Source organism: Canis aureus, chromosome 8 (assembly GCF_053574225.1).
Source record: "Canis aureus isolate CA01 chromosome 8, VMU_Caureus_v.1.0, whole genome shotgun sequence".
NCBI lineage: Eukaryota > Metazoa > Chordata > Mammalia > Carnivora > Canidae > Canis > Canis aureus.
In genome coordinates, this window is record NC_135618.1 from 53105268 (window position 1) to 53124782 (window position 19515).

The window sequence follows — 19515 nt, forward strand, 5'->3', positions numbered from 1 at the left end:
ATTTCTGCCTTCTAACCCTCCTTGGTCCTCAACTGTCACTTAAGTGGTTTACATCTGCTGTGCACATTGCCTCCAACATGAGACATGCCAGCCAGAAAAAGGCCTTGCTGGCACTGAAATACAATCCAACCAAATGCAAAGAACTTGACTGATGATCACAAATCCTTCCAAGGAAAGTTTTCTAAAGTTTTTAAATCACAATTAGTTTACATACACTGGTATATTCCATTCAGGTTTACAATATAGTGATTCAAGGCTTTCATGCAACACCTGGGGCCCATCACAAGTGCAGGACTTAATCCCCATCACCTGTTGCACCTGTTTCCCTGCCCCCCCCCTCCTCTCTGATAACCATCATTTTGTTCTCTAGAGTTAAGTCTGTTTCTTGGTTGGCCTCTTTTTTTCTCTTTGCTGATTTGTTCTATTTCATAAATTCCACATATGACTGAAATCACATAGTAGCTGTCTTTCTCTGACTTAATTTGCTTATCAAGGAAAATCTTGCTCAGAAGGTGAAAAGTCTTAACGGGAAATGTCACAAAACAGAGTCAGGAGATTTTGGCAGGGGAAGCTCTCACATACAACCACTCCAAATAATCGGGGGACCCAACAGGAAGACATGGACTTGACCTGCACATTGATACTTCACTAATCCAACTAGAGGAACTCGTTTTCTCTTTTAATTTTTATTTATTTATGATAGTCACAGAAAGAGAGAGAGAGAGAGAGGCAGAGACACAGGCAGAGGGAGAAGCAGGCTCCATGCACCGGGAGCCCAACGTGGGATTCGATCCCGGGTCTCCAGGATCACGCCCTGGGCCAAAGGCAGGTGCCAAACCGCTGCGCCACCCAGGGATCCCTGGAACTCGTTTTCTCTTAAAAAAAAAAAAAGAGGGATCCCTGGGTGGCGCAGCGGTTTGGCACCTGCCTTTGGCCCAGGGCGTGATCCTGGAGACCCGGGATCGAATCCCACGTTGGGCTCCCGGTGCATGGAGCCTGCTTCTCCCTCTGCCTGTGTCTCTGCTCCTCTGTGTGTGTGTGTGTGTGTGACTATCATAAATAAATAAAAAATTTAAAAAAGATTTTATTTATTTATTCATGAAAGACACATACAGAGAGAGAGCGAGAGGCAGAGACACAGAGGAGAAGCAGGCTCCATCCAGGGAGCCTGATGTGGGACTCGATCCTGGGACTCCAGGATCATGCCCTGGGCCAAAGGCAGGCGCCAAACCACTGAGCCACCCAGGGATCCCCAGAAACTCGTTTTCTCATGTCTCTATCACCACCTCACCTCCTCCAACAAGACTCACCCACTTTCCACAACACTCTGAACTACCAGATGCTCCAAGGACTTTCTGTTCACAACAGCCCCCAAATTAGGCCCCTTTTCTCCTGAAAACAGTGAGACTCTCCAATTCTCCCTAAAGTGCCTAAGGTTTAGTCACAGCTTCTTTGTCACGCATTCATTCTTTCTTCCAAAAAAATCCAATTTTTGCTGATAAATCCCTGAGAGTTTCTACCTTTTAAGGTTACAAACAGGAGGGCAGTTTGTGCTTTCACCTCAGGCTCCGGTTCCAGGAGGACACAGAAAGTGGGACCCCAGCTCCCCATTCTCGGAGGAGCTGAGAGTCAGCAGTTCCTGTATTTACGTCGCCGCTGAGTGTGGCTCCAGTTCCTCTGATTTGGGGTCAGGATTTCTCCCCAGAAACAAGCCTGCATCTGTAATAAACCAACCACAGCATCTCTGACGTGGCGTCGAGGGGCCCCCCAACCCACGGATCCCTGAGTAAAATACTTCTTGTTCAAACACCCTCAGGGAAAATGAGGACCAAACGACGGGAACAGCCCAGAAAACACAAGGGATTGTGCTGCTCACTCACTGACCAGCGTGTCCCGGGGGAAGCCCCCCAGAGGCCCCTCCTCAGCACTCGGCCCGGCAAGGCAGCCTCTGTCCCGCTCGTCCCTCAGGAGACGCCAAGTAGCTGCAAAGGCCCCAGGGTCTCCCCGGCGCGGGCGGCAGAACCTGCTGGAAACGCAGCTCTGGCTCTCTGTCCTGAGGCGCCTGCAGCGCACTGGGCTGGATCCTCCTGTGGCTGCACAGGCCCTTCCCGCCCTGAGGCGCCCTGGGTCAGCGCAGCCGATGCGCGCCCTCTGCTGGCCGTGGCTGCGCACGCAGAGACCCTGCCCCTCCCTGGGGGTGGCGCGCGCGCGCCCTCTGCTGGCCGTCCTGGGCATCCCGGCAATGCTCAAGGTCCTGGCCCCTCAGCTGGAGGCAGAGAGGGCGCTCTGCTCCAGCCAAGCCATCTCTCTCTATGACAGATCCTGAGGCTGGGCCCCACAAATCCATGCAAAGGAGGTGCTCCCATCTTCCCAAGTGAAATGACCTCTGCAAAGCTCAGCCCCAGGAAGGTGGGGGCAGTGGGCTCAGGGAATCTGATGCCCAGAATTCCTGCCTCCACTGGTCCCAACACTCAGATCCCCTTCATAGACCCCTCCATCCTCGTCCATGGTTCCCCCTCTACACCCCTGGACTAGGAGCCTCCATTCCTCCTTGTAATTCCTCTTTTCTCTGCTTCTCCCTACCCTGTCTTCCTCTCTTTCTTCCTCTCACTTTCTAGGACTTGCCCCCACCACCACCTCCCCATTCACTTACTGTCTCTCTCCCTGACAGTCTCTGTCTCTCCTCAGGCCCTCAGATCTTCTGCTCTGTGTAGCCCTGTCTAGGACAACAGGGAACCACATCTCCTCTCTTTCCTGGTCTCCTGCCATGTTTCAGTCCACAGCCTGCTCCCAGGCTGCTTAGGCTGACCTTGGCTGCAGCAGTGAGGTCACCAGTCACCCCTGGACAGCATGTGGACAGACAGACCTTAACACCTTTGTGGCCCAACCATCACCCCAAAGCTGCTGGAGGATGGCTGCCTCCACAGCCTGGAAAGGAGGGCTCCGCAGGATCATGGAACTCTGGTGCAAAATGGATTGGCCTGGAGGACCTAAAAAGATCCAGAAGCATACACCCAACTTCTCCTGCATGGTGGGGGAGCAATGGGTCTCCCATCATTGACCTCTTCCTTGCCCATTACTTCATAGGAAACTGTGGGAGGATTATGGGACTTCTTGGGTCTTACCAAGAAACTGTCACCATCAGCCTCCCTCAGAGCTCACCTAGATTTGTACTGTTGGACACAGCTGGTACGGGGAAGCCAGTGCATAAAACGTGCCTTAATGCAGGGCCTCCTCACTGGGCTTCTAGGGCCACTCCTGACCCTTTGTTCAATCCTCACCATCACAACAGACTACTGCTTGGGGAGAGACACCTGTCCTGCCGATCATCACACACCCCCTAAACCAGCAAGAGCCATGTGCTCAAGAGCATCCATCAACAGAGTAAATAGAACCACCAACAGATCTAAATACAAGATGAGTCCACCTCCCCAGAGGTGAATCTCCTGGATTTCCTCCAGGATTTCCTGGGTCCCTTGCAGTAAAGATCCCACAAAGAGTAATCTTGCAGCCATCCCCCATCACCACCATTTCTGCCAGTTTGTTTACTGTGTATGCAGGATTCACATTATGCATTCAAGGGGAGGGATGGTAGGTCCTGGTGAAAGCAGATGCTGACATGGAGAAAGAACCATGAAAGGTTTATTAGGGGGATACCAGGAGTGACAAAGCACAGGGGACAGGATTGGAAGGGGAAACACTCTGACCATTAGGCAGATCTGACATCTTTTCTAAATATGTTCTCTGCACAGCCAGGTTGTTACTGTTCCAGGAAGCCTTCAAATCTGAAACAATCCTATAAGGCGAAGAGGTTTGGGGTTATTTCAATGGGATCTTCTATTCTGCTATATGCATTTTGCCTTCACAGTGTATGTGCAGCCTTAAATGAACAATTGAGTGTGGCTGCCTCTGTGAATCTATATTATAGAAAATAACTTTCATCACAGCTCTGATATAAATCTGAATGTACGTGTTCTCATGAATACCTTTTACTTCATTCTTGGCTAGGACCTGTAAGTTAATGGAAAAAAGAGGTTCTTTGCTTTATCTTTGAAATGAGGATTGCCGATCTCTGGGCTGAGGTGGTAGTTTCAAGGACTTAATGAACATCTTTGATGATTATCTGCATAGATCTATTTTCACGTAAACAGTGAGAAGGGATGGTGGCCAACAGCCCGATTATTTTGCATAATCTTTTTTCTTTTTTTTTTTTTTAATAGAGAGAGAAAGGGCAAACTTGTGAGCAAACACGGGCAGAGGAAAGAGAGAGAATCCCAAGCAAGCTCCACACTCAGTGCCGAGCCCAATACGGGACTTGATCTCAGAACCTTGAGATAGTGACCTGAGCAGAAATCAAGAGTCAGATGCTTGCTTAGCTGACCGACCCACCCAAGTGCAGATTCTTTATGTACCTCAACTCCTATTCCTCTAATGACCTCAGAAACCAATATGGTCTCCATTTCATAGATAACAATGCTGTGGCTCTGAGTAAGCCCCACTGAGAGCTAGTACTAGGGCCAAGACAGAGGCAGAGCCACAGGATATTGTGATGGAAATTCAGGGAGATGCAAAGCTGCAGACAGGGTGGTGACAGCCGATGCAGAGGTGGGGTGACAGGGCTCAAGCTAGTGTGGCTCCTGGTCAACCCTGAATCCCCCACTAAGGGTCTGGCTCAAGCTGAAGGCCAATCAGTCACTCAGCTGATCTAGGTCCGATCCTCACATTTTCTCCCTGGGACACACAAATTAGGGCAGATAAGACTCCCAAAAGAACCAATTCAACTTCCCAAATCTCCATGACATTCCTTCACACAGTTCATAACCTTCAGAAATCTGAGCAAACAGCAATCTTTATCAATTATAAATTAACTATGGCGACAATGACATTTTGATACAAATAATAGCATTATCCACTCTGTGTGATGGAACAGACTGGGTTTGTATCTCATGATGACTTCACACTCACTTCTCAAGATGCTGGCCTGCCAGAAAGGGCTGCTCCTCTAGCTGAAGGTGGCCAATCCACACCCCTGAGCACCTCCAATCTTCTTCTCATCCACAACCTCCTGTTTCTGTGGGATCCAGGGCGCCCTCACTTGTCCTTCAGATATGTTGCTGGTGCTTCCCTCATGTGTAACACAACATCTCTGATGTTTAATTAATGTGTACCTCCCTTCTATCAGACACCTTAAATTCCTAAAGTTGAGAGTGGGCCTTGTCCCTCCCAGAGTACAGAATATTGTCTCCGTACAATGTGCACACCCTGACCTGCTGTGCCCAACACTCGGTAAAGAGCAGCTCTCCTTCCCCACAAAGGCATCTGCCAACCATCTCAGTGTGACTAAAAGACAAAGTCTATCACATGTATCTCCTGAGCAATTGAAAAAAGTTATGTCTTTAGCAACATTCCTATAACTCCCATAATACGTGAGGCCTGCATGGGTCCTGCTATTCCTTACAGATGATGCACCTGCATCTATATCTGAAGAACACCATAGAAAAGTCAGAAAGTCCATCCCATTGGAAGTGACTGTGCCCTCCACACCTGCCTCCTGTATGTGCCACTGTTTCTCTCTCTCACCTCTCTTGTGGGACAAGAGAGCTTTTCCACAAGTACTAACTGACTGCTGAGGAGTAGGGGGAGACCCCTACCCTAATGATTAATAAAGGGACCACAGCTCTGCTTTCAGGGGTTTATAATTAATCAAATGACAGGTTAAACTCAACATGCTGAAAATGAAGTGAGAGGTGTGTTTCATCCATTCTAGAACAACAAATGTGGAGTCTGGACATGACTGTAATGAATATGTGTCTGCCATTCTGCAAGAGAGGTGGCCCATAGCCACTTCTTCCTAACAATGGCCCCACCGCACTGCTCAGTGTGTGGAAATAGCCAAGTACAACCCATGAATATCCTGAGAACTTCAGAATGTTACAACGTCCCTAACCAGGGGTCCCTTTACAGTGTGAGGCCCTCAGTACAAACTCTGCCTTTGCTCCACCAACACAACCCTAAGGTGGTGACCTGGAAACAGAGAAGCCTATAGGCTCCCACATGAGGAGTTTGCATTTGGAAAGGTAAATGACACCACACACACACACACATCCCAGCATATACCCCACAGACGCAGGGCCAGGACAGGGTGCTGCCCAGAGAGAAACAGGATTCCAGAAATGGTTACAACTGAAAACACTCCTAGTACTTACCTGATCTTTCTCTGGGACCTTCTTGGGCACGGTGTTACTCTCATCCCCTTGAGTAGCACAGGCTTCTGAATGGGACCTAAGCCCTAGAAGGGATGGAGGTGTATTCAGACTGGCATTGACCATGCAGTGTTGAAGCCAGCCCTCTACACCTGCCCCACTCTGTTCTACCCTCTCCCACTCTCAGGTCCTCTTCCAGAGGCAGGAAATTCTCACAGGTCACTGCTGACCCCTAACACAAAGGGGAGAGCCATCCCTTACCCTTCAGGAAGGGACCACCAGTCCCCCCTTGCTTCAAGCTTTTACAGATCTAAGAAAACAATGGTGATATGCTTGGGCTCAACCAGCTGACAAGTAAGTGACAAATGTGTCCCAACCCTCCCAGAGCCTGAAACTTGGTCTCTGAATACTTCCTATCTACAAGACCAGAATATTGGCTGTTCCACACAATGAACATCACCTTCTCCAAAAAAGCACCTGCTCCCCCAGATAAGTATGGGGGGAAAAAAACAAGCCCAACCTATACATCTGCTGACAAATTTCAAGAATGTTACAGTATCCCCAGTTGGGATTCCTCTTGCAAATCCAAGCCCTCAGCACAAACTCTGCCTTTGCTCCACTGACCCAATAAGAAAGAAGAGATGGATAACCTTTGCAAGGCAGCTCATTCAGTTCACATCACCCTACCCTGTGGTGTAGGTCGGGGTGCAGGGTGAGAACCCCAAGGCCACTGGGTGGGTAGAAGGAGATGTACCCTGGGGCCCCAGCATGGTAATGAAGGGGTATCTGTGGAATATGGTAGACAGAGTGGGCCCAGGACAGGAGCTGTTCCTCTTGAATCCACAGGGTTCTTCAGAACAAAAATCAAAGGTATGTTGCTATGAAAGACAGAAGCAGAATGCCCACCAACCTGAAACCCAAAGAAGCAGGTGTCAGCACCTAGCCCTTTATTCACCCTCAGCTTCCAGGAGAGCAGAGCACCAGGGCCAAGAACCCTAGGCCTCCCATTTGATGCAACTACATAGTTCAGGGGCAGGGAAAAAATGCCAAAGGAAAGAATTTAATATTACCACACATCACCAACCATCTCTCAGAAGGCAGGATGTCAAGGTATCTTGTCCTACCAGTTGAACAGAGGCCATGACATTCAACCCAAAAGGAGCATATTCCAGACAGACAGGAATTTGTGGCCAGGCCCACTCTGTTCCCCACATCCAGCGTGGCCACGGAGGGTTATGTATACTCAGTAAGAACAAACACAGTGAAAGGCAATGGGAAGCCCAGTGTCCACAAATAGAATCACAGCCACTCATGGGTTAAACTGCTGCTGCCAGCCCCCTCCTGACCCCACCCTGCTTCCCTCCCTGACAAGGGGTCCTCTACTGCCCAGAGTGCTATTCATGGCCACAGACACCTCTGAAGAGATGCAAATTTTTGGAGTCCTACAGGGGACCTGGAAAAGTGTTTTCGGAGAGGAGCACGATCCCTAAGAGTTACTAAGAACTAGCTCTGTGGATCTGAATCACCGTCAGCCAGAATGCTCCTTAGCTTAGGCATGGAGCAAATGTAGAGTCCTTTGGTGCCGTGGACTGCTGAGGAGCTGATTCTACATCACTGGATGCAAACAAATGTGTCTGGAGAGTAGGTGTGAAACTCCAGTGGTGGGTCAGGGGAGACCCTGTCAGCCGGCACAGCCACCCAAACCACAGGAGAACCCATTCATAGGCACACAACAGAAACCATGGGTTAGGGGTTGGCCCTGCAGGTGGTTACTGGTATTCCTTCTTCATGGCTGCTGGTCCCGTGGACATTTGCTACTACACCTGTGTCACCTGGCAGATCATCTCACCCAGGACTCACCTGAAGGTATTGTAGGTCGTGTCCTTACCCAGTGGATGGAATGCACATGAGGTAGCAAACCTTCTCTATCAACACTCAAATTTGTCCAAAGTACATAGCACAGAGTACCAGGCAGCACATGGTTTTTCTCATTTTCCATCTGTGATGATTACTGCAGACATACCCCCAGGTTAGTCTCCTGACCCAAAACCCAACAACTCTACCACTTCCACATGAAAGCAAACAGCAAAGAGGCAGCTAGACAGGCAGACTTTAGTGCAGAGAGAGGAGTCACCATCCTCAAGTTATTACACACACACACACACACACACACACGGTGTGTGTCCTGCCATCATTCATCTCTAAGCATCTGTGACTTTGGGAGTCAACACCTAAGGTGAGGATCTCTAATGGAGAAGCCTGTAGGCTCCTGGGTAAACAGCTTTCATTTTAAAAGGCAAACATGCCTCAGACAGATCACAAGACACACCGAACAGTCACTAGGCCAGAACAGGGTGCTTTCCAAACTGGAATAATCTTCCAGAAATGGCTACAACTGAAAACACCAACAGCATTTACCTCAGCCATCTCCAGGTCCTTCTTAGGGACGGTAGTGTTGTTCATCTCAGGAACTGGTCTAGATTCTGAATCTGACAAAAGATGGAGGCTGATTGTGGTTTGTGTACCCTCTATGCCTTCCTCCCCGATCTTGCACTCTTTCCCACACTAAGTCTCTTATCAGAATAGATGGTTTTCCACATGACTCAAGTGGCTCCTTTGCTAAGAGAGATGCCAGTCATGTGATATGAGGGAGACATTACAGGGCCCTGGGTTCCAGTGTTTCTTTAAGGAATTAGCCAGTGGTGGACAGGGCAGGGTAGAACTGGCTGGAAATCAACACTGAAATTGGGGTGCTCAGTGTATATCACAGAAAACCCCTTTCTCTTCATAGATTAAAAGTCAACGTGAGAATAGCGTTTGGCGAGTGATATCAATGTACCTTCCACACAAATGGCATGCATTCTTTCCTCGGGCCACAGGTTGATGGTTCAATCTTTCACTTTACAGATGAGATCTAGAATATGTGACTGGCCATATGTAAATATTTAAGAAAAGAAATGTACTTAGTCAATGGCATAAATGTGAGCAAAGAAAAAATAGGTGGACTGAGCAGTAAAGCTATGGCATTATACTGATAATATTACATGTTATTCATAAAAATACATGTAATTAATGTAATTACATTACATGAAATTCATACAATTACATGAATTTCAATGATGAATGTAGTACTGTAGATTTCAAATAAAAATAATGGAATCTCCATAAAGAGTAAATAAATGCCTTTTTATTAAGTCTTTTTTTAAGTCTTCACCACTGAGTGGGTGAAGGAAGGAAGCTCAGGCCCACGACCCCTCCAGGCTCATCAATTCCAGAGAGGGGTGGAAAGAATGAGGGGGTGGGAGGGTCTGCAGTCAGAGGAGGGGCAGGAACTCCAACTGTCATGCGGACAGGTGCCCTGCTGCCTGGGGGCACCTGAGGAATACACCCTCCTGTCACCCTTTCAGACAACCTGCTGTCCTTAGGTAGCTCTTGTGATTCTCTCCAGGATACACAGTGATCACCCACAGGAACTGGAAGGATGCTGTGTAGTTTCATAGCAGCAATTGGGCTGCTGCACTTCACAACGTGCCCCCTACCTCTCCCTGGAGGGTTCTGCATCTCAGATCTTCCCGGCATCAGTACCTGCCTCCTGTGTCTCTCAGGCAGCATCTTTCCTTCCAGTATGCCCAGTCTTGAACAGATAATGGATATCTATAAGAATCACAACACCACCAACTCTCCTGACACTAAACAGCATAGACGTCCTCCCACAAACACCCGTGACAACACCCATCAACCTTCCATACCTGTGTTTCAAGTAGGCTTTCTCCCTGCTTTACTGCGCTATCTCCCTCTCCCAAATCCGAGCCTTGACCTGGGGGAGAAAAACACCTCCACCTTCAGTTGTGCCAGACTGTGCACCAAACAAAGAGGATGAAAAAGCAACCACTTACCCAGTTGTCTTGAGCATTCTTCTCATGAACTGCGATCTGAAAAAGCCAGCACACCAAAAGCCCATGGTTAAGGACTCAATGAGCCACTGCTGTCCCCTGCAGGAGGTGCCAAGGGTTCAGCACAGTGGGTAGAGCTCAGGTTACCTGGTGTCTGAAGGTCAGCTCTGCCTCCAACAACTGTTCTTGCATTTGTTGGATTTATTTCCTGTGAGTTACAATAGCTTTCGTCAGATAAAGCCCATTATTGGGTAGGATTTTAAATAAGTGGCCCATGTGGCTATCCTCCTCTTATCTGTCCCCCTCATCCAATTTATCCTGACACAGGAAACACTTGTCACATGATTACAAATGTACAGTTGGATCAAAGCTATTGTTACATCCTTCCCTTACTCACTTTCCCACACCTGCAGGGTTCAGAGTTGATATAATTTCCTTACCTGTCTTCAATCATTCCCTTATTTATCCTGTGACAAGTGTCTTTTGTCATAAATCTCTTCTCTCCTTTAAGTTCTATCCTTACCATGTTTCCCAGGGTGGCAAAGACCAGGGCCATCGGATGGCACTACTGTGTTTTGGGTATGATTCAACCTACAACAAATGCTTTCCTAAAATGAGGACAATTTACACCACCCTCAGGGACACTGGTGTGGATGAATTTTCCATAGAATCAGGTCAGCACTATGGATCAGGACAATTAGGAATGTATTGTGCTGTTCATTCCAAAACTTCTATTTTTTTTTTGTCTGTTAATTCTCTCTGGATAAATCTATGAATTTTTGTTTCCATTACTTGTTAACTGAGCCTAAACATTGTACAAAGGTTAAAAATAAAAAGTGGACAGGGGTTTCAGGAGCTGATAGTATATAATAACTGAACTCACTTGTGCTTTTCTCTTTCTTCTGTGGCTACTTTTAAAAATTCCTTTGCAGCTGACAGCTGATTCTTCTTTGCCACCAATTCAGAGTGTCTTTTCCAGTTTCCTAAGATGGAAAGGTATTTACATAGTCCAGTAGCCAAGACCCACAAGTTCTGCAGTTTTCCCTCTCAGCACTCTTGATGGCCTAGATTTGAATGTCCCTTCTTCCCTCCCCCATAAAGACACAGACTGACAACACAATCAGAGAAATTAATTGAAAGCCCCATTTAGGGTTAAAGAAAACAAAACTCTGGCTGCTGCCAAGTCCCCTGCAATCAGATCTGTCTTTATATTCTGTACTTCAATTTATTCATCATCAAGTCTTCAAATAACATTACACTTTGTGCTCTCTTAGAGTTGGTTCTTTTGTTTGAGACGGTAAAGGCTCATTTCAGTTCAAAGTGAAAAGCCATGTCTGACCAACTATACCCTTTAGGATGAAGTGGGGGATCATCGTTAGTCCTACAACTTGGGGAGCCCTGATTCTCAGGCCAAGGATGTGCCTGTACAATCAGCCCAAAAGAAAGCCTTTCAGAATATGGCTTCATCAGTATTGCAACTCACTCCCAGACATCTCTAGGGTTTAGAAGTACAATCCCTGCTTTCCTCCACTGAAGATCCCAGAAGAAAAGGCCAATCTTTGTGCCAGAAATATGTACTGATACATAAAATATGTACTGATACATACATCATAATGATGTGAACTGTCACATAGTTAAGGTGTTAACTCCTGGAAATAGATTTCAGGTAGAAAACTATCAACTGCATGGAGTCAACCTACTTTCAGAAGACGAATTCATTGATAGTGAAGGTAGCAAAGGGCAATGCTTCTGTTAGAAAGGCTGGTTGGCTGTGTCGCCCTTACATTCTTTTGTTCATCATGTTGATTTTTAAAGAATTTCAACCCGACACTTGATTTACTCAAGAATCACATGCAAAAAGAAACTTAGAAACTGAGGCAAAACTCTAGACAGAGAAATACACATGCATTTGCGTCTGGTCCTTCAGTAGAAGTTTTCTGGAATGGCTGTAATGTAGTTACTTGGTTTAAGGTGTTGAAGAAAGGTAGTCCGAATACTGTACTTTACCCCAAAAAGAACTTACCGATAAACAAACAAACAAAAATGCCAGTGAGACAGAGCAACCCGTACCCCTGCTGTGTGAAGGAATAACACAAAGCTGAGTCTCCAGGGAAGAGAATGAATAATTTTACTTTTCAATATGAATGAAGGACTCTAAGGTCCTGATCTCCTCTGAGAAAAAAATAAAAGGAAATACTGGGCAAAAGAGGAAACTTGGGAGTGAATGCACCAAATTTCTAACTAGCACATGAAGAATAGGAGAACAAGATGAAGAAGAAGGCAGTCTTAGAGATGCCAGCCTGATAGTTGGAGCGACTCTCCGCATGGTAAGGTGTGACTGCTACCCTCATCAGTAGTTCTGGACTCATCACTGAATTCCGGAATAGGCAAGTGAACTGCAAAGAAACTGAACAACTTTATGGGCACAAGCTTAGGAGGAAACAAGTGAAGTTCAGGGTCAGCCAACAAAGGTGAGCCCTTTTTTTTTTTTTTTTCCTTTTCTCTGGGTGAATTGTGGGGCCCTAGAAGTTTGCTCTTTCTAGCAAGTTGGACCCGGTGGGAGGGGGTGGGGGCAGGCATCCAACCGCCGGCGGCCCCTGCCCCGCCCTCGCGTCCTTCCCAGTCTGCGGAGCCCCGGACCCTCCCCGAGCCCGGCCGCCAGGGTGGCCCCGGGTTGGAGCTGGGGATTCTCACCCACAGGGCGGGCGGCGGGGGCGGGGGGTGGGCTGTCCAGTGTCACTGGCAGGAGTTGGCGTCTACGCAGTCGGATCTGTGCCCTGTCCTGTCCTCCAGTGGCTGAGCCAGGCCCACGTTTTATACAGTGTGAGGGACAAGTCATGATGGGGGCGGTGGGCTTCAGGTCTCACAAGTGCACTCTGCCTGAGATTCACTGGGATTTGAGTCTTCCCAGGGGGCGGGGTGGGGGGAGGGTGGGCAGCAACTTCCTTTCGGTTCTAATGAAGTACTTGGAATTACACTCAGCTCTTTGGTTACACTGCACACTTTGGTTGGGACCCAAGAGAGTGACACCCAAAAAATCAGGCGGACAGGAAATACCACAGCCTTTTTAGGGATTGAGCCTGCAATGAATGATCTCAACTGCACACTGAATGAAGGGATCCAGTACTGCGGGTGCCCCAACCTACTTTTCAGAAACAAACTCCAACAGTTTCTGCAGCAAGAGAATTCCATTTTTCTCTACACATTCTTGATCCAAGTCTTATACTGAACAACAAATTCAGGGCTGATAAGAACTTGTAATGAGACTAAAACCTAAAGGACAATGTAGACAGGCCTAGAGGGGCTCCAAGTATCAAAGGGATTAATGCCAGTACATTCCTACTCCTATCCCAAATAAATCACATAACAACATTTGACAAGCAGTTAGAAGAGAAAGGAAAAGGCAGGTTCCAGAAATCAAGGTAGGAAGGGAAGACACAATTCTACTGAATACATTTGGCAAAAATACTCTAGATCCTATTCTAAAAGGAAGACAGTTTTATATACTGGCCACCACATAAATTCACACAACAGTATTTGTGGAAAACTGTTTGGAGATTCCACAAAGAGTTAAAAATAGATCTGCCCTACAACCCAGCAATTGCACTGCTGGGGATTTACCCCAAAGATACAGATGCAGTGAAACGCCAAGACACCTGCACCCCGATGTTTATAGCGGCAATGTCCACAATAGCCAAACTGTGGAAGGAGCCTCAGTGTCCATGGAAAGATGAATGGATAAAGAAGATGTGGTCTATGTATACAATGGAATATTACTCAGGCATTAGAAGCGACAAATACCCACCATTTGCTTCGACGTGGATGGAACTGGAGGGTGTTATGCTGAGTGAAATAAGTCAATCGGAGAAGGACAAGCATTATATGGTCTCATTCATTTGGGGAATATAAAAAATAGTGAAAGGGAATAAAGGGGAAAGGAGAAAAAATGAGTGGGAAATATCAGAAAGGGAGACAGAACATGAGAGACTCCTAACTCTGGGAAACAAACTAGGGGTAGTAGAAAGGGAGGTGGGTGGGGGGTGGGGGGTGACTGGGTGACGGACACTGAGGGGGGCACTTGATGGGATGAGCACTGGGTGTTATTCTATATGTTGGCAAATTGAACAGCAATAAAAAATAAATTTATTTTTTAAAAAATAGTATTTGTGACAATTAACACAGGAATATCTTACTTTTCTGCAGCCACTTTTCTCTGTTCATAGAATTCAACCAAGGTATCCACTTTCTTCCTCAGCTGTTTCAATTCTGCTTCCTTTGTTGTTTTCACAGAACTCAATGTATTGTACTTGTCTTCTAGGAAGGACCTTTTTAATTGTCTGCAAAGGATGCTTTTCTTCTGTGTGTGTGTGCACATGACTTGAGAACTTGCTTGTGTTGGGGAAAGGGGAAGGGTGAGGACCTTGAGGGCAGGAAGGCATTCTTACTCTTCCTAATGCAAACTCATTAATCCCCACCACATGGGGATTTCTTCCCACAAAACAACATACCTTCCTGGTCACATTTCGTGGACCTCAAGTCTCTCAGCTCTGGTTCCTCGAATTTATCTTGCGACTTTAAGAGATATGAAAAAAGACATTCAAGCAATCGTGATCACAAAACAATGTGAGTGCACCTAATAGGACAGGATTATTCAGTACAAGAAAGAAAGACCTTGAGCCATAAATGGAACGAGGAGAAAGTAAGGAAGGTGGAAAATAGTTCAAGTCAAAGAACTCATAAATGTCTTTCATAGTGAAAGATATATATATATATAAATATGTATATAAGTATGTACATATATGTAAGTATATACATATTTATATATATACATACATATGTATATGCATATTTATCTTCCCCTATTCACATTGAAAATTCTGTGTTCATCATTAAGAGAGGAAGGGTCTGTATAATTTGGCTAGCTATCGCCCTTTATCTCTCAAATATCTTGTGGGATTTTCTATATATCTTGGAGGGTAGGGCTGAATGATGTGATAATTGCCTAGCTGTGAAAATAAACCATACTTCCTAGTCCTTGAAATAGCAAAACTCATCATGGTGGTCCTAAGTGAAATTCCAGTTCAGTGTTCAGTAGGAGTTTCAGTTCCCAGATGCTCACTCTCTACAGTAGTAAACAGCTAGCAAATATGCTGTACTCACATCACCCAATGAACAAAAAGCCTCCCAAGCCACATTATGGTAAACTCAATAGTCAACTCATTTTTTAAAAAATTATTTTATTTAAATTCAATTAATTAATATATAGTGTATTATTAGTTTCAGAGGTAGAATTCAGTGATTCATTAGTTCCATATCATACCCAGTGCTCATTACATCAGGTGCCCTCCTTAATGTCCATCACATAATTACCCCATCACCCAATCCAACTCCCCTCCAGCAAGACTCAATTTGTTTCCTAGAGTTAAGAGTCTCTTATGGTTTGTTTCCCTCTCTGAGTTCATCTTTTTTTATTTTTCCCTCCCTCCCCCTTTGATCTTCTATTTTGTTCCTAAATTCCACATATTACTGAAATCATATGATAATCTAGAGCAGAGTTTGGGAGTAGGTGGTGGAAAGGTGAGAGGGTAGCAGTCACACCTTACCCAAGAGGAACAAGCATAAGGACTACATTCCACCTCTTTTCATAAACCATGCATCAAGAATGATGATATGTTTAGTGTTAAAAGAAACATCAAACTAGAAACCTGTGGCAGTGAAATAATCCTTCAAAACACACTACAGAGTAAGGAAAACTGTCAGGGATAATGACGGGCATCACTTCAATGGTAAAAGGGTCAATTCTCCAAAAAGACATAATAATTTCTAATGTGCATGTATTAACAACAGCATCAAAATACATGAGGCAGAAACTGAAAGAATTGCTGATGAAAATAGACAAATCTATTATTATGGCTGGAAAACTCAAAATCCTCTCTCAGTCATTGACAGATCCAGCAGATACAGCAATTCCATAAGAACACAGGTGAACTGAACAGCATCATCAATCAACTGGATCCATTAACATCTATAGAACATTTCATCCAACAACAGAATATACATTCTTCTCAAGCTAACACGGAACTTTCACTGATACAGGCTATATTCAGGGCCCTAAAATACATCTGAACAACCAAAGAAACAGAAATCACAGGAAGTATGTTCTCAGACCACAAATGACTCAAACTGGACATCGAGAACAGAAGGAGGGATGACTGGGTGGCTCAGAGGTTTGGCACCTGCCTTCGGCCCAGGGAGTGATCCTGGAGACCTAGGATCAAGTCCCACATAAGGCTCCCTGCACGGAGTCTGCTCTCTGTGTCTCAGCCTCTCTCTCTGTATCTCTCATGAATAAATAAATAAAATCCTTTTTTAAAAAAAAAGGACAAAAGTACAGGTGCAGAACAACAAAAAAGTGAATATTAAACAATACACTTCTAAAGAACACATGGGTTAGAGGGTAGATAGGTGGAGGGATGGGTGAAAGAGGTGAAGGGGATTAAGAGTACACTTATTGTAATGAGCACATGCTGAGTCACCAAGTCCACCTGAAACTAATATTATACCATTTATCAATTATAGTTGAACTTTAAAAACTGAATCACAGAAGGCACTTCAACAGAACTTTTTAAATATTTCAATTTAAATGATAGTGGAAAATGAACATATTAGAGGGAAGTTGGTAGTATTGAATGCATATTAAAGGTCCAGTGACTATAAAATTTTCTGCTTACTTATTATTACAAATATGTCTATCTATAAGGTATGTTATTATACTTACAGCAAGAATGGTTCTCCAGAAGTAAATTAGAAATGCACAAATTCCCAAGGAGGCAATTATAATGGTAAGGGTCCACAGAATCCAAACACCATCAGAGCCAAGAGGGAAATGGCCAGGCAAAATATGGACAAGCTGAAATAATATTTGAAATAATGAGGAATCTCAAAGACATTTACAATGTATCTGTCACAAAGAATCAACTTTACAAACCCTCAACCAGCCTCCAGAAGGTAAGCATACCTCTCAAATGCCTCCTTATGGAGGAGAAGGAGCACAGATGGATTATAAAGGAACAAGGGGAAATTGTTGGGAGTGAGGAGTATGTTTGCTTTCTTACTGTGGTGATGGTTTCATTGCTGCTTACCCATGTCAAATATCAACTAATTGTATTCCTGAAAAAGATGTTGTTATCATACATAAATTATATCACACTGAAGCTGTGGAAAACATCTAATAGGCAAATCTTAAGAGATTTTATTTTGCCTACAAACACATTGCAAATATTTTTTCTATAGTGAATAGAACTTAAGAATTTATAAGCCAACTTCAAATAGACAAAATAGTAAATGCAAACTTATAGTAGATAAGAAGTCAATGACTTCTATTGTACCTTCATGAAATATCTGGATAAACTCTGTTTGAACATTTCCAAAATGACACCCAAAATTTATGGAAGAGTGAGAGAAAGCAAGAAGATGAAATGTACTAAAGATACAAATGAGAATGTTATATAGACAGATGTTTATACATAAGGACATAAATGAGAGAGTTGGAAGGCTACTGTTATAACAATTTGGGATTATTATTCCAACAAAAGATCATAATTATTATGTAATTTCTGAAAACATTGATGTTTCCTTTCAATGCTCACTTTGCTTCTGAATCACAACCCAAAAGATCAGATTTCTGAAGTACATGATAATTTGCATCATCAGGTGATCTTCTATATTTTGATGACACCTGTGAGATTTTAAGTTATTTGAACACCTATCTCCAAACAGCGAATGAAAGGAATTCATGTTCCTATTTCTTAGTATGGTACTTAAATCAGTCAATAGCAACTATGAAATTTAATTTCTAAAAGAATACAAAATTCCTAAATATGGTCACCAAAACAAAGAACACATCTCCTTTAACAAAAACGAGAGTTAAAAGTATTTGAGGAGAAAAGACACTCACAATGCAAATCATCCTAATTCACATCAAGTTTGAATTTTGTGCAGACACACCTTTCTAGAAAGTAGCCTATGAAATCTATAACATTTTCATCTTCAGCTCTCACAGCTAAGGTCACCAGAATGTATGCTGGTGGGAAACACACACTGTCTTGGAATAGCCATGGACTGAAAGAGAGCAGGAGCTGTCAGCACAATGGTTGATCATAGGAATCAAGTGCACAAAACAGAGTCCACCTTGTCACAAATGTAAAACATCCCCAGTCATAGGCACTCTTGTACCTCTGGCAGCTCTCTGGATGCTGATATCAGTAGCTTACTCTTAATTAGATTACCTCCAATAGGGCCAATAACACTAGGCTCTCAGAGACCATGGCCATGAACAAGTGGAGGTGGGAAACACAAGATGAGTTAGTTTATGCAAGAGCTCAGAGATGAGGGGGAAGGGAGAACTGAACTGATCTATGAGATGCAGCCCAGGGAGATGGGAATAATTCCAATAATGCCTACCAAGGAGTTTCCTCCTTTGAAGATTCAAAAGAAACAGAATAGAGTCTGTTTTGACTGGAGGTATTCATGTGGGATGATTCTGCCTCAATACAAGGGTTGTTCCTGACTACTGGGACTTTCCAGATCCCTCTCTAAGAATCTGGTGGATGCCAATCTAAAGAATTCTACTTATTTCTATGGGTGTTCCCTATCTGGCTCTTTCTCTCTCTCCTGGAGGTACAGGTTTTGCTTTTTTTTTTAATTAAGATTTAATTTATTTATTTGATAGAGAGCAAGCAAGAAAGAGTGAGAGAGCAAAAGCAGGGCAGGGGACAGAGGAAGAGGGAGAAGCAGGCTCCCACTGAGCAGTGAGCCGGATGCTGGACTCAATTCCCAGGCCCTGAGCCAAAGGCAGACACTTAAGTGACTGAGCCACTCGGGTGCTCCCAGGTTTTCCTTTTTAATGATAGAGTAAAATATTCACACTGGGAATCAGATATTTCATCATATTTGGACACTCCTAAGAACATTCAGGCCCTTTTTGCTTGGGTAAATCAACAGTCCGCACTTACGGCCAAGGGAAGGACAACAATTCATTCACTTCCTGATCATGTCAAATGATTTTCCTATGGCAAATGTCCCAGCAGGATGTGGCCACTTAGCGTCTGCTGGCTTCTCAGGGCTCTCATTGACCTGGCAGGACACAAAGTCCCTGGGGGCAGCCTCCAAGAACAGAAGGAAAGGGCTGACTCAGAAGTTGTTTGAAGTCAACAACCCAGGAAACATAGAGTACAAAGGACTTTTCACTTTTTAACACTCTAGTACCAACACCGATGCTTAAGATACCACTGTTCTCAGAGCTGCCATACTTAAGACAACATTTAAGATGATCTCTAAATCTACAAGACTTGAAGCAGGATTCTGACAGGACTTCCAGAAGTCTGTCTAATACAGTTCCTGTTACAGAAGAGTTTCTG

General features: G+C 44.8%; 2 protein-coding genes across 26 annotated transcripts in view; both read right to left on the bottom strand.

Annotated features, from left to right (window-relative positions):
* The window catches only part of LOC144319091 (transport and Golgi organization protein 1 homolog), a 48155-nt gene extending 45369 nt beyond the window's left edge, over positions 1-2786 (bottom strand). For 4 of the 10 annotated variants that reach the window (XM_077906850.1, XM_077906849.1, XM_077906844.1 and 1 more), the window contains exons 1-2: positions 1885-2025; positions 1561-1719 (exon numbers count right to left, since the gene is read on the bottom strand). In XM_077906850.1, the coding sequence (XP_077762976.1) occupies positions 1561-1611 (51 nt within the window). In that variant the 5' untranslated portion in view covers positions 1612-1719; positions 1885-2025. Of the gene's footprint in view, positions 1-1520; positions 1720-1880; positions 2251-2653 lie in introns of those variants that run through there. The other 6 variants (XM_077906847.1, XM_077906846.1, XM_077906842.1 and 3 more) reach the window with 5 other exon arrangements.
* Positions 2787-3620: 834 nt separating this feature from the next.
* LOC144319096 (uncharacterized) lies at positions 3621-19076 on the bottom strand. 16 transcript variants are annotated; one of them, XR_013385007.1, is made up of 12 exons: positions 16875-19065; positions 14605-14668; positions 10980-11079; positions 10244-10304; positions 10100-10135; positions 9953-10020; positions 9616-9837; positions 9043-9130; positions 8622-8692; positions 8064-8214; positions 6207-6289; positions 3621-3796 (listed from the first exon to the last, which is right to left on the bottom strand). XR_013385007.1 is itself a non-coding variant. In XM_077906853.1 (11 exons), exons 8-11 carry the CDS (start codon positions 9062-9064, stop codon positions 3646-3648), a joined length of 327 nt encoding a protein of 108 aa, XP_077762979.1. In that variant the 5' UTR covers positions 9065-9130; positions 9789-9837; positions 9953-10020; positions 10100-10135; positions 10244-10304; positions 10980-11079; positions 14605-14668; positions 16875-19076; the 3' UTR covers positions 3621-3645. The 16 variants fall into 16 exon arrangements, 12 of the variants coding, with proteins under 12 accessions (XP_077762979.1, XP_077762977.1, XP_077762981.1 ...); XR_013385006.1 differs by having other exon boundaries at positions 6207-8214; positions 16875-19076; XM_077906853.1 differs by lacking the exon at positions 8064-8214 and having other exon boundaries at positions 9789-9837; positions 16875-19076.
* Positions 19077-19515: the final 439 nt, after the last annotated feature.

Excerpts from the sequence above, each read along its gene's own strand:
- LOC144319096 (XM_077906852.1), bottom strand. The coding sequence starts at position 9,064 with ATGCATGCCATTTGTGTGGAAG. Across the intron at positions 8,693-9,042 it reads GCATGCCATTTGTGTGGAAG|ATTCAGAATCTAGACCAGTT; the intron begins GTACATTGATAT and ends ATCTTTTGTCAG. Across the intron at positions 6,290-8,621 it reads AGGACCTGGAGATGGCTGAG|GGCTTAGGTCCCATTCAGAA; the intron begins GTAAATGCTGTT and ends CATCCCTTCTAG.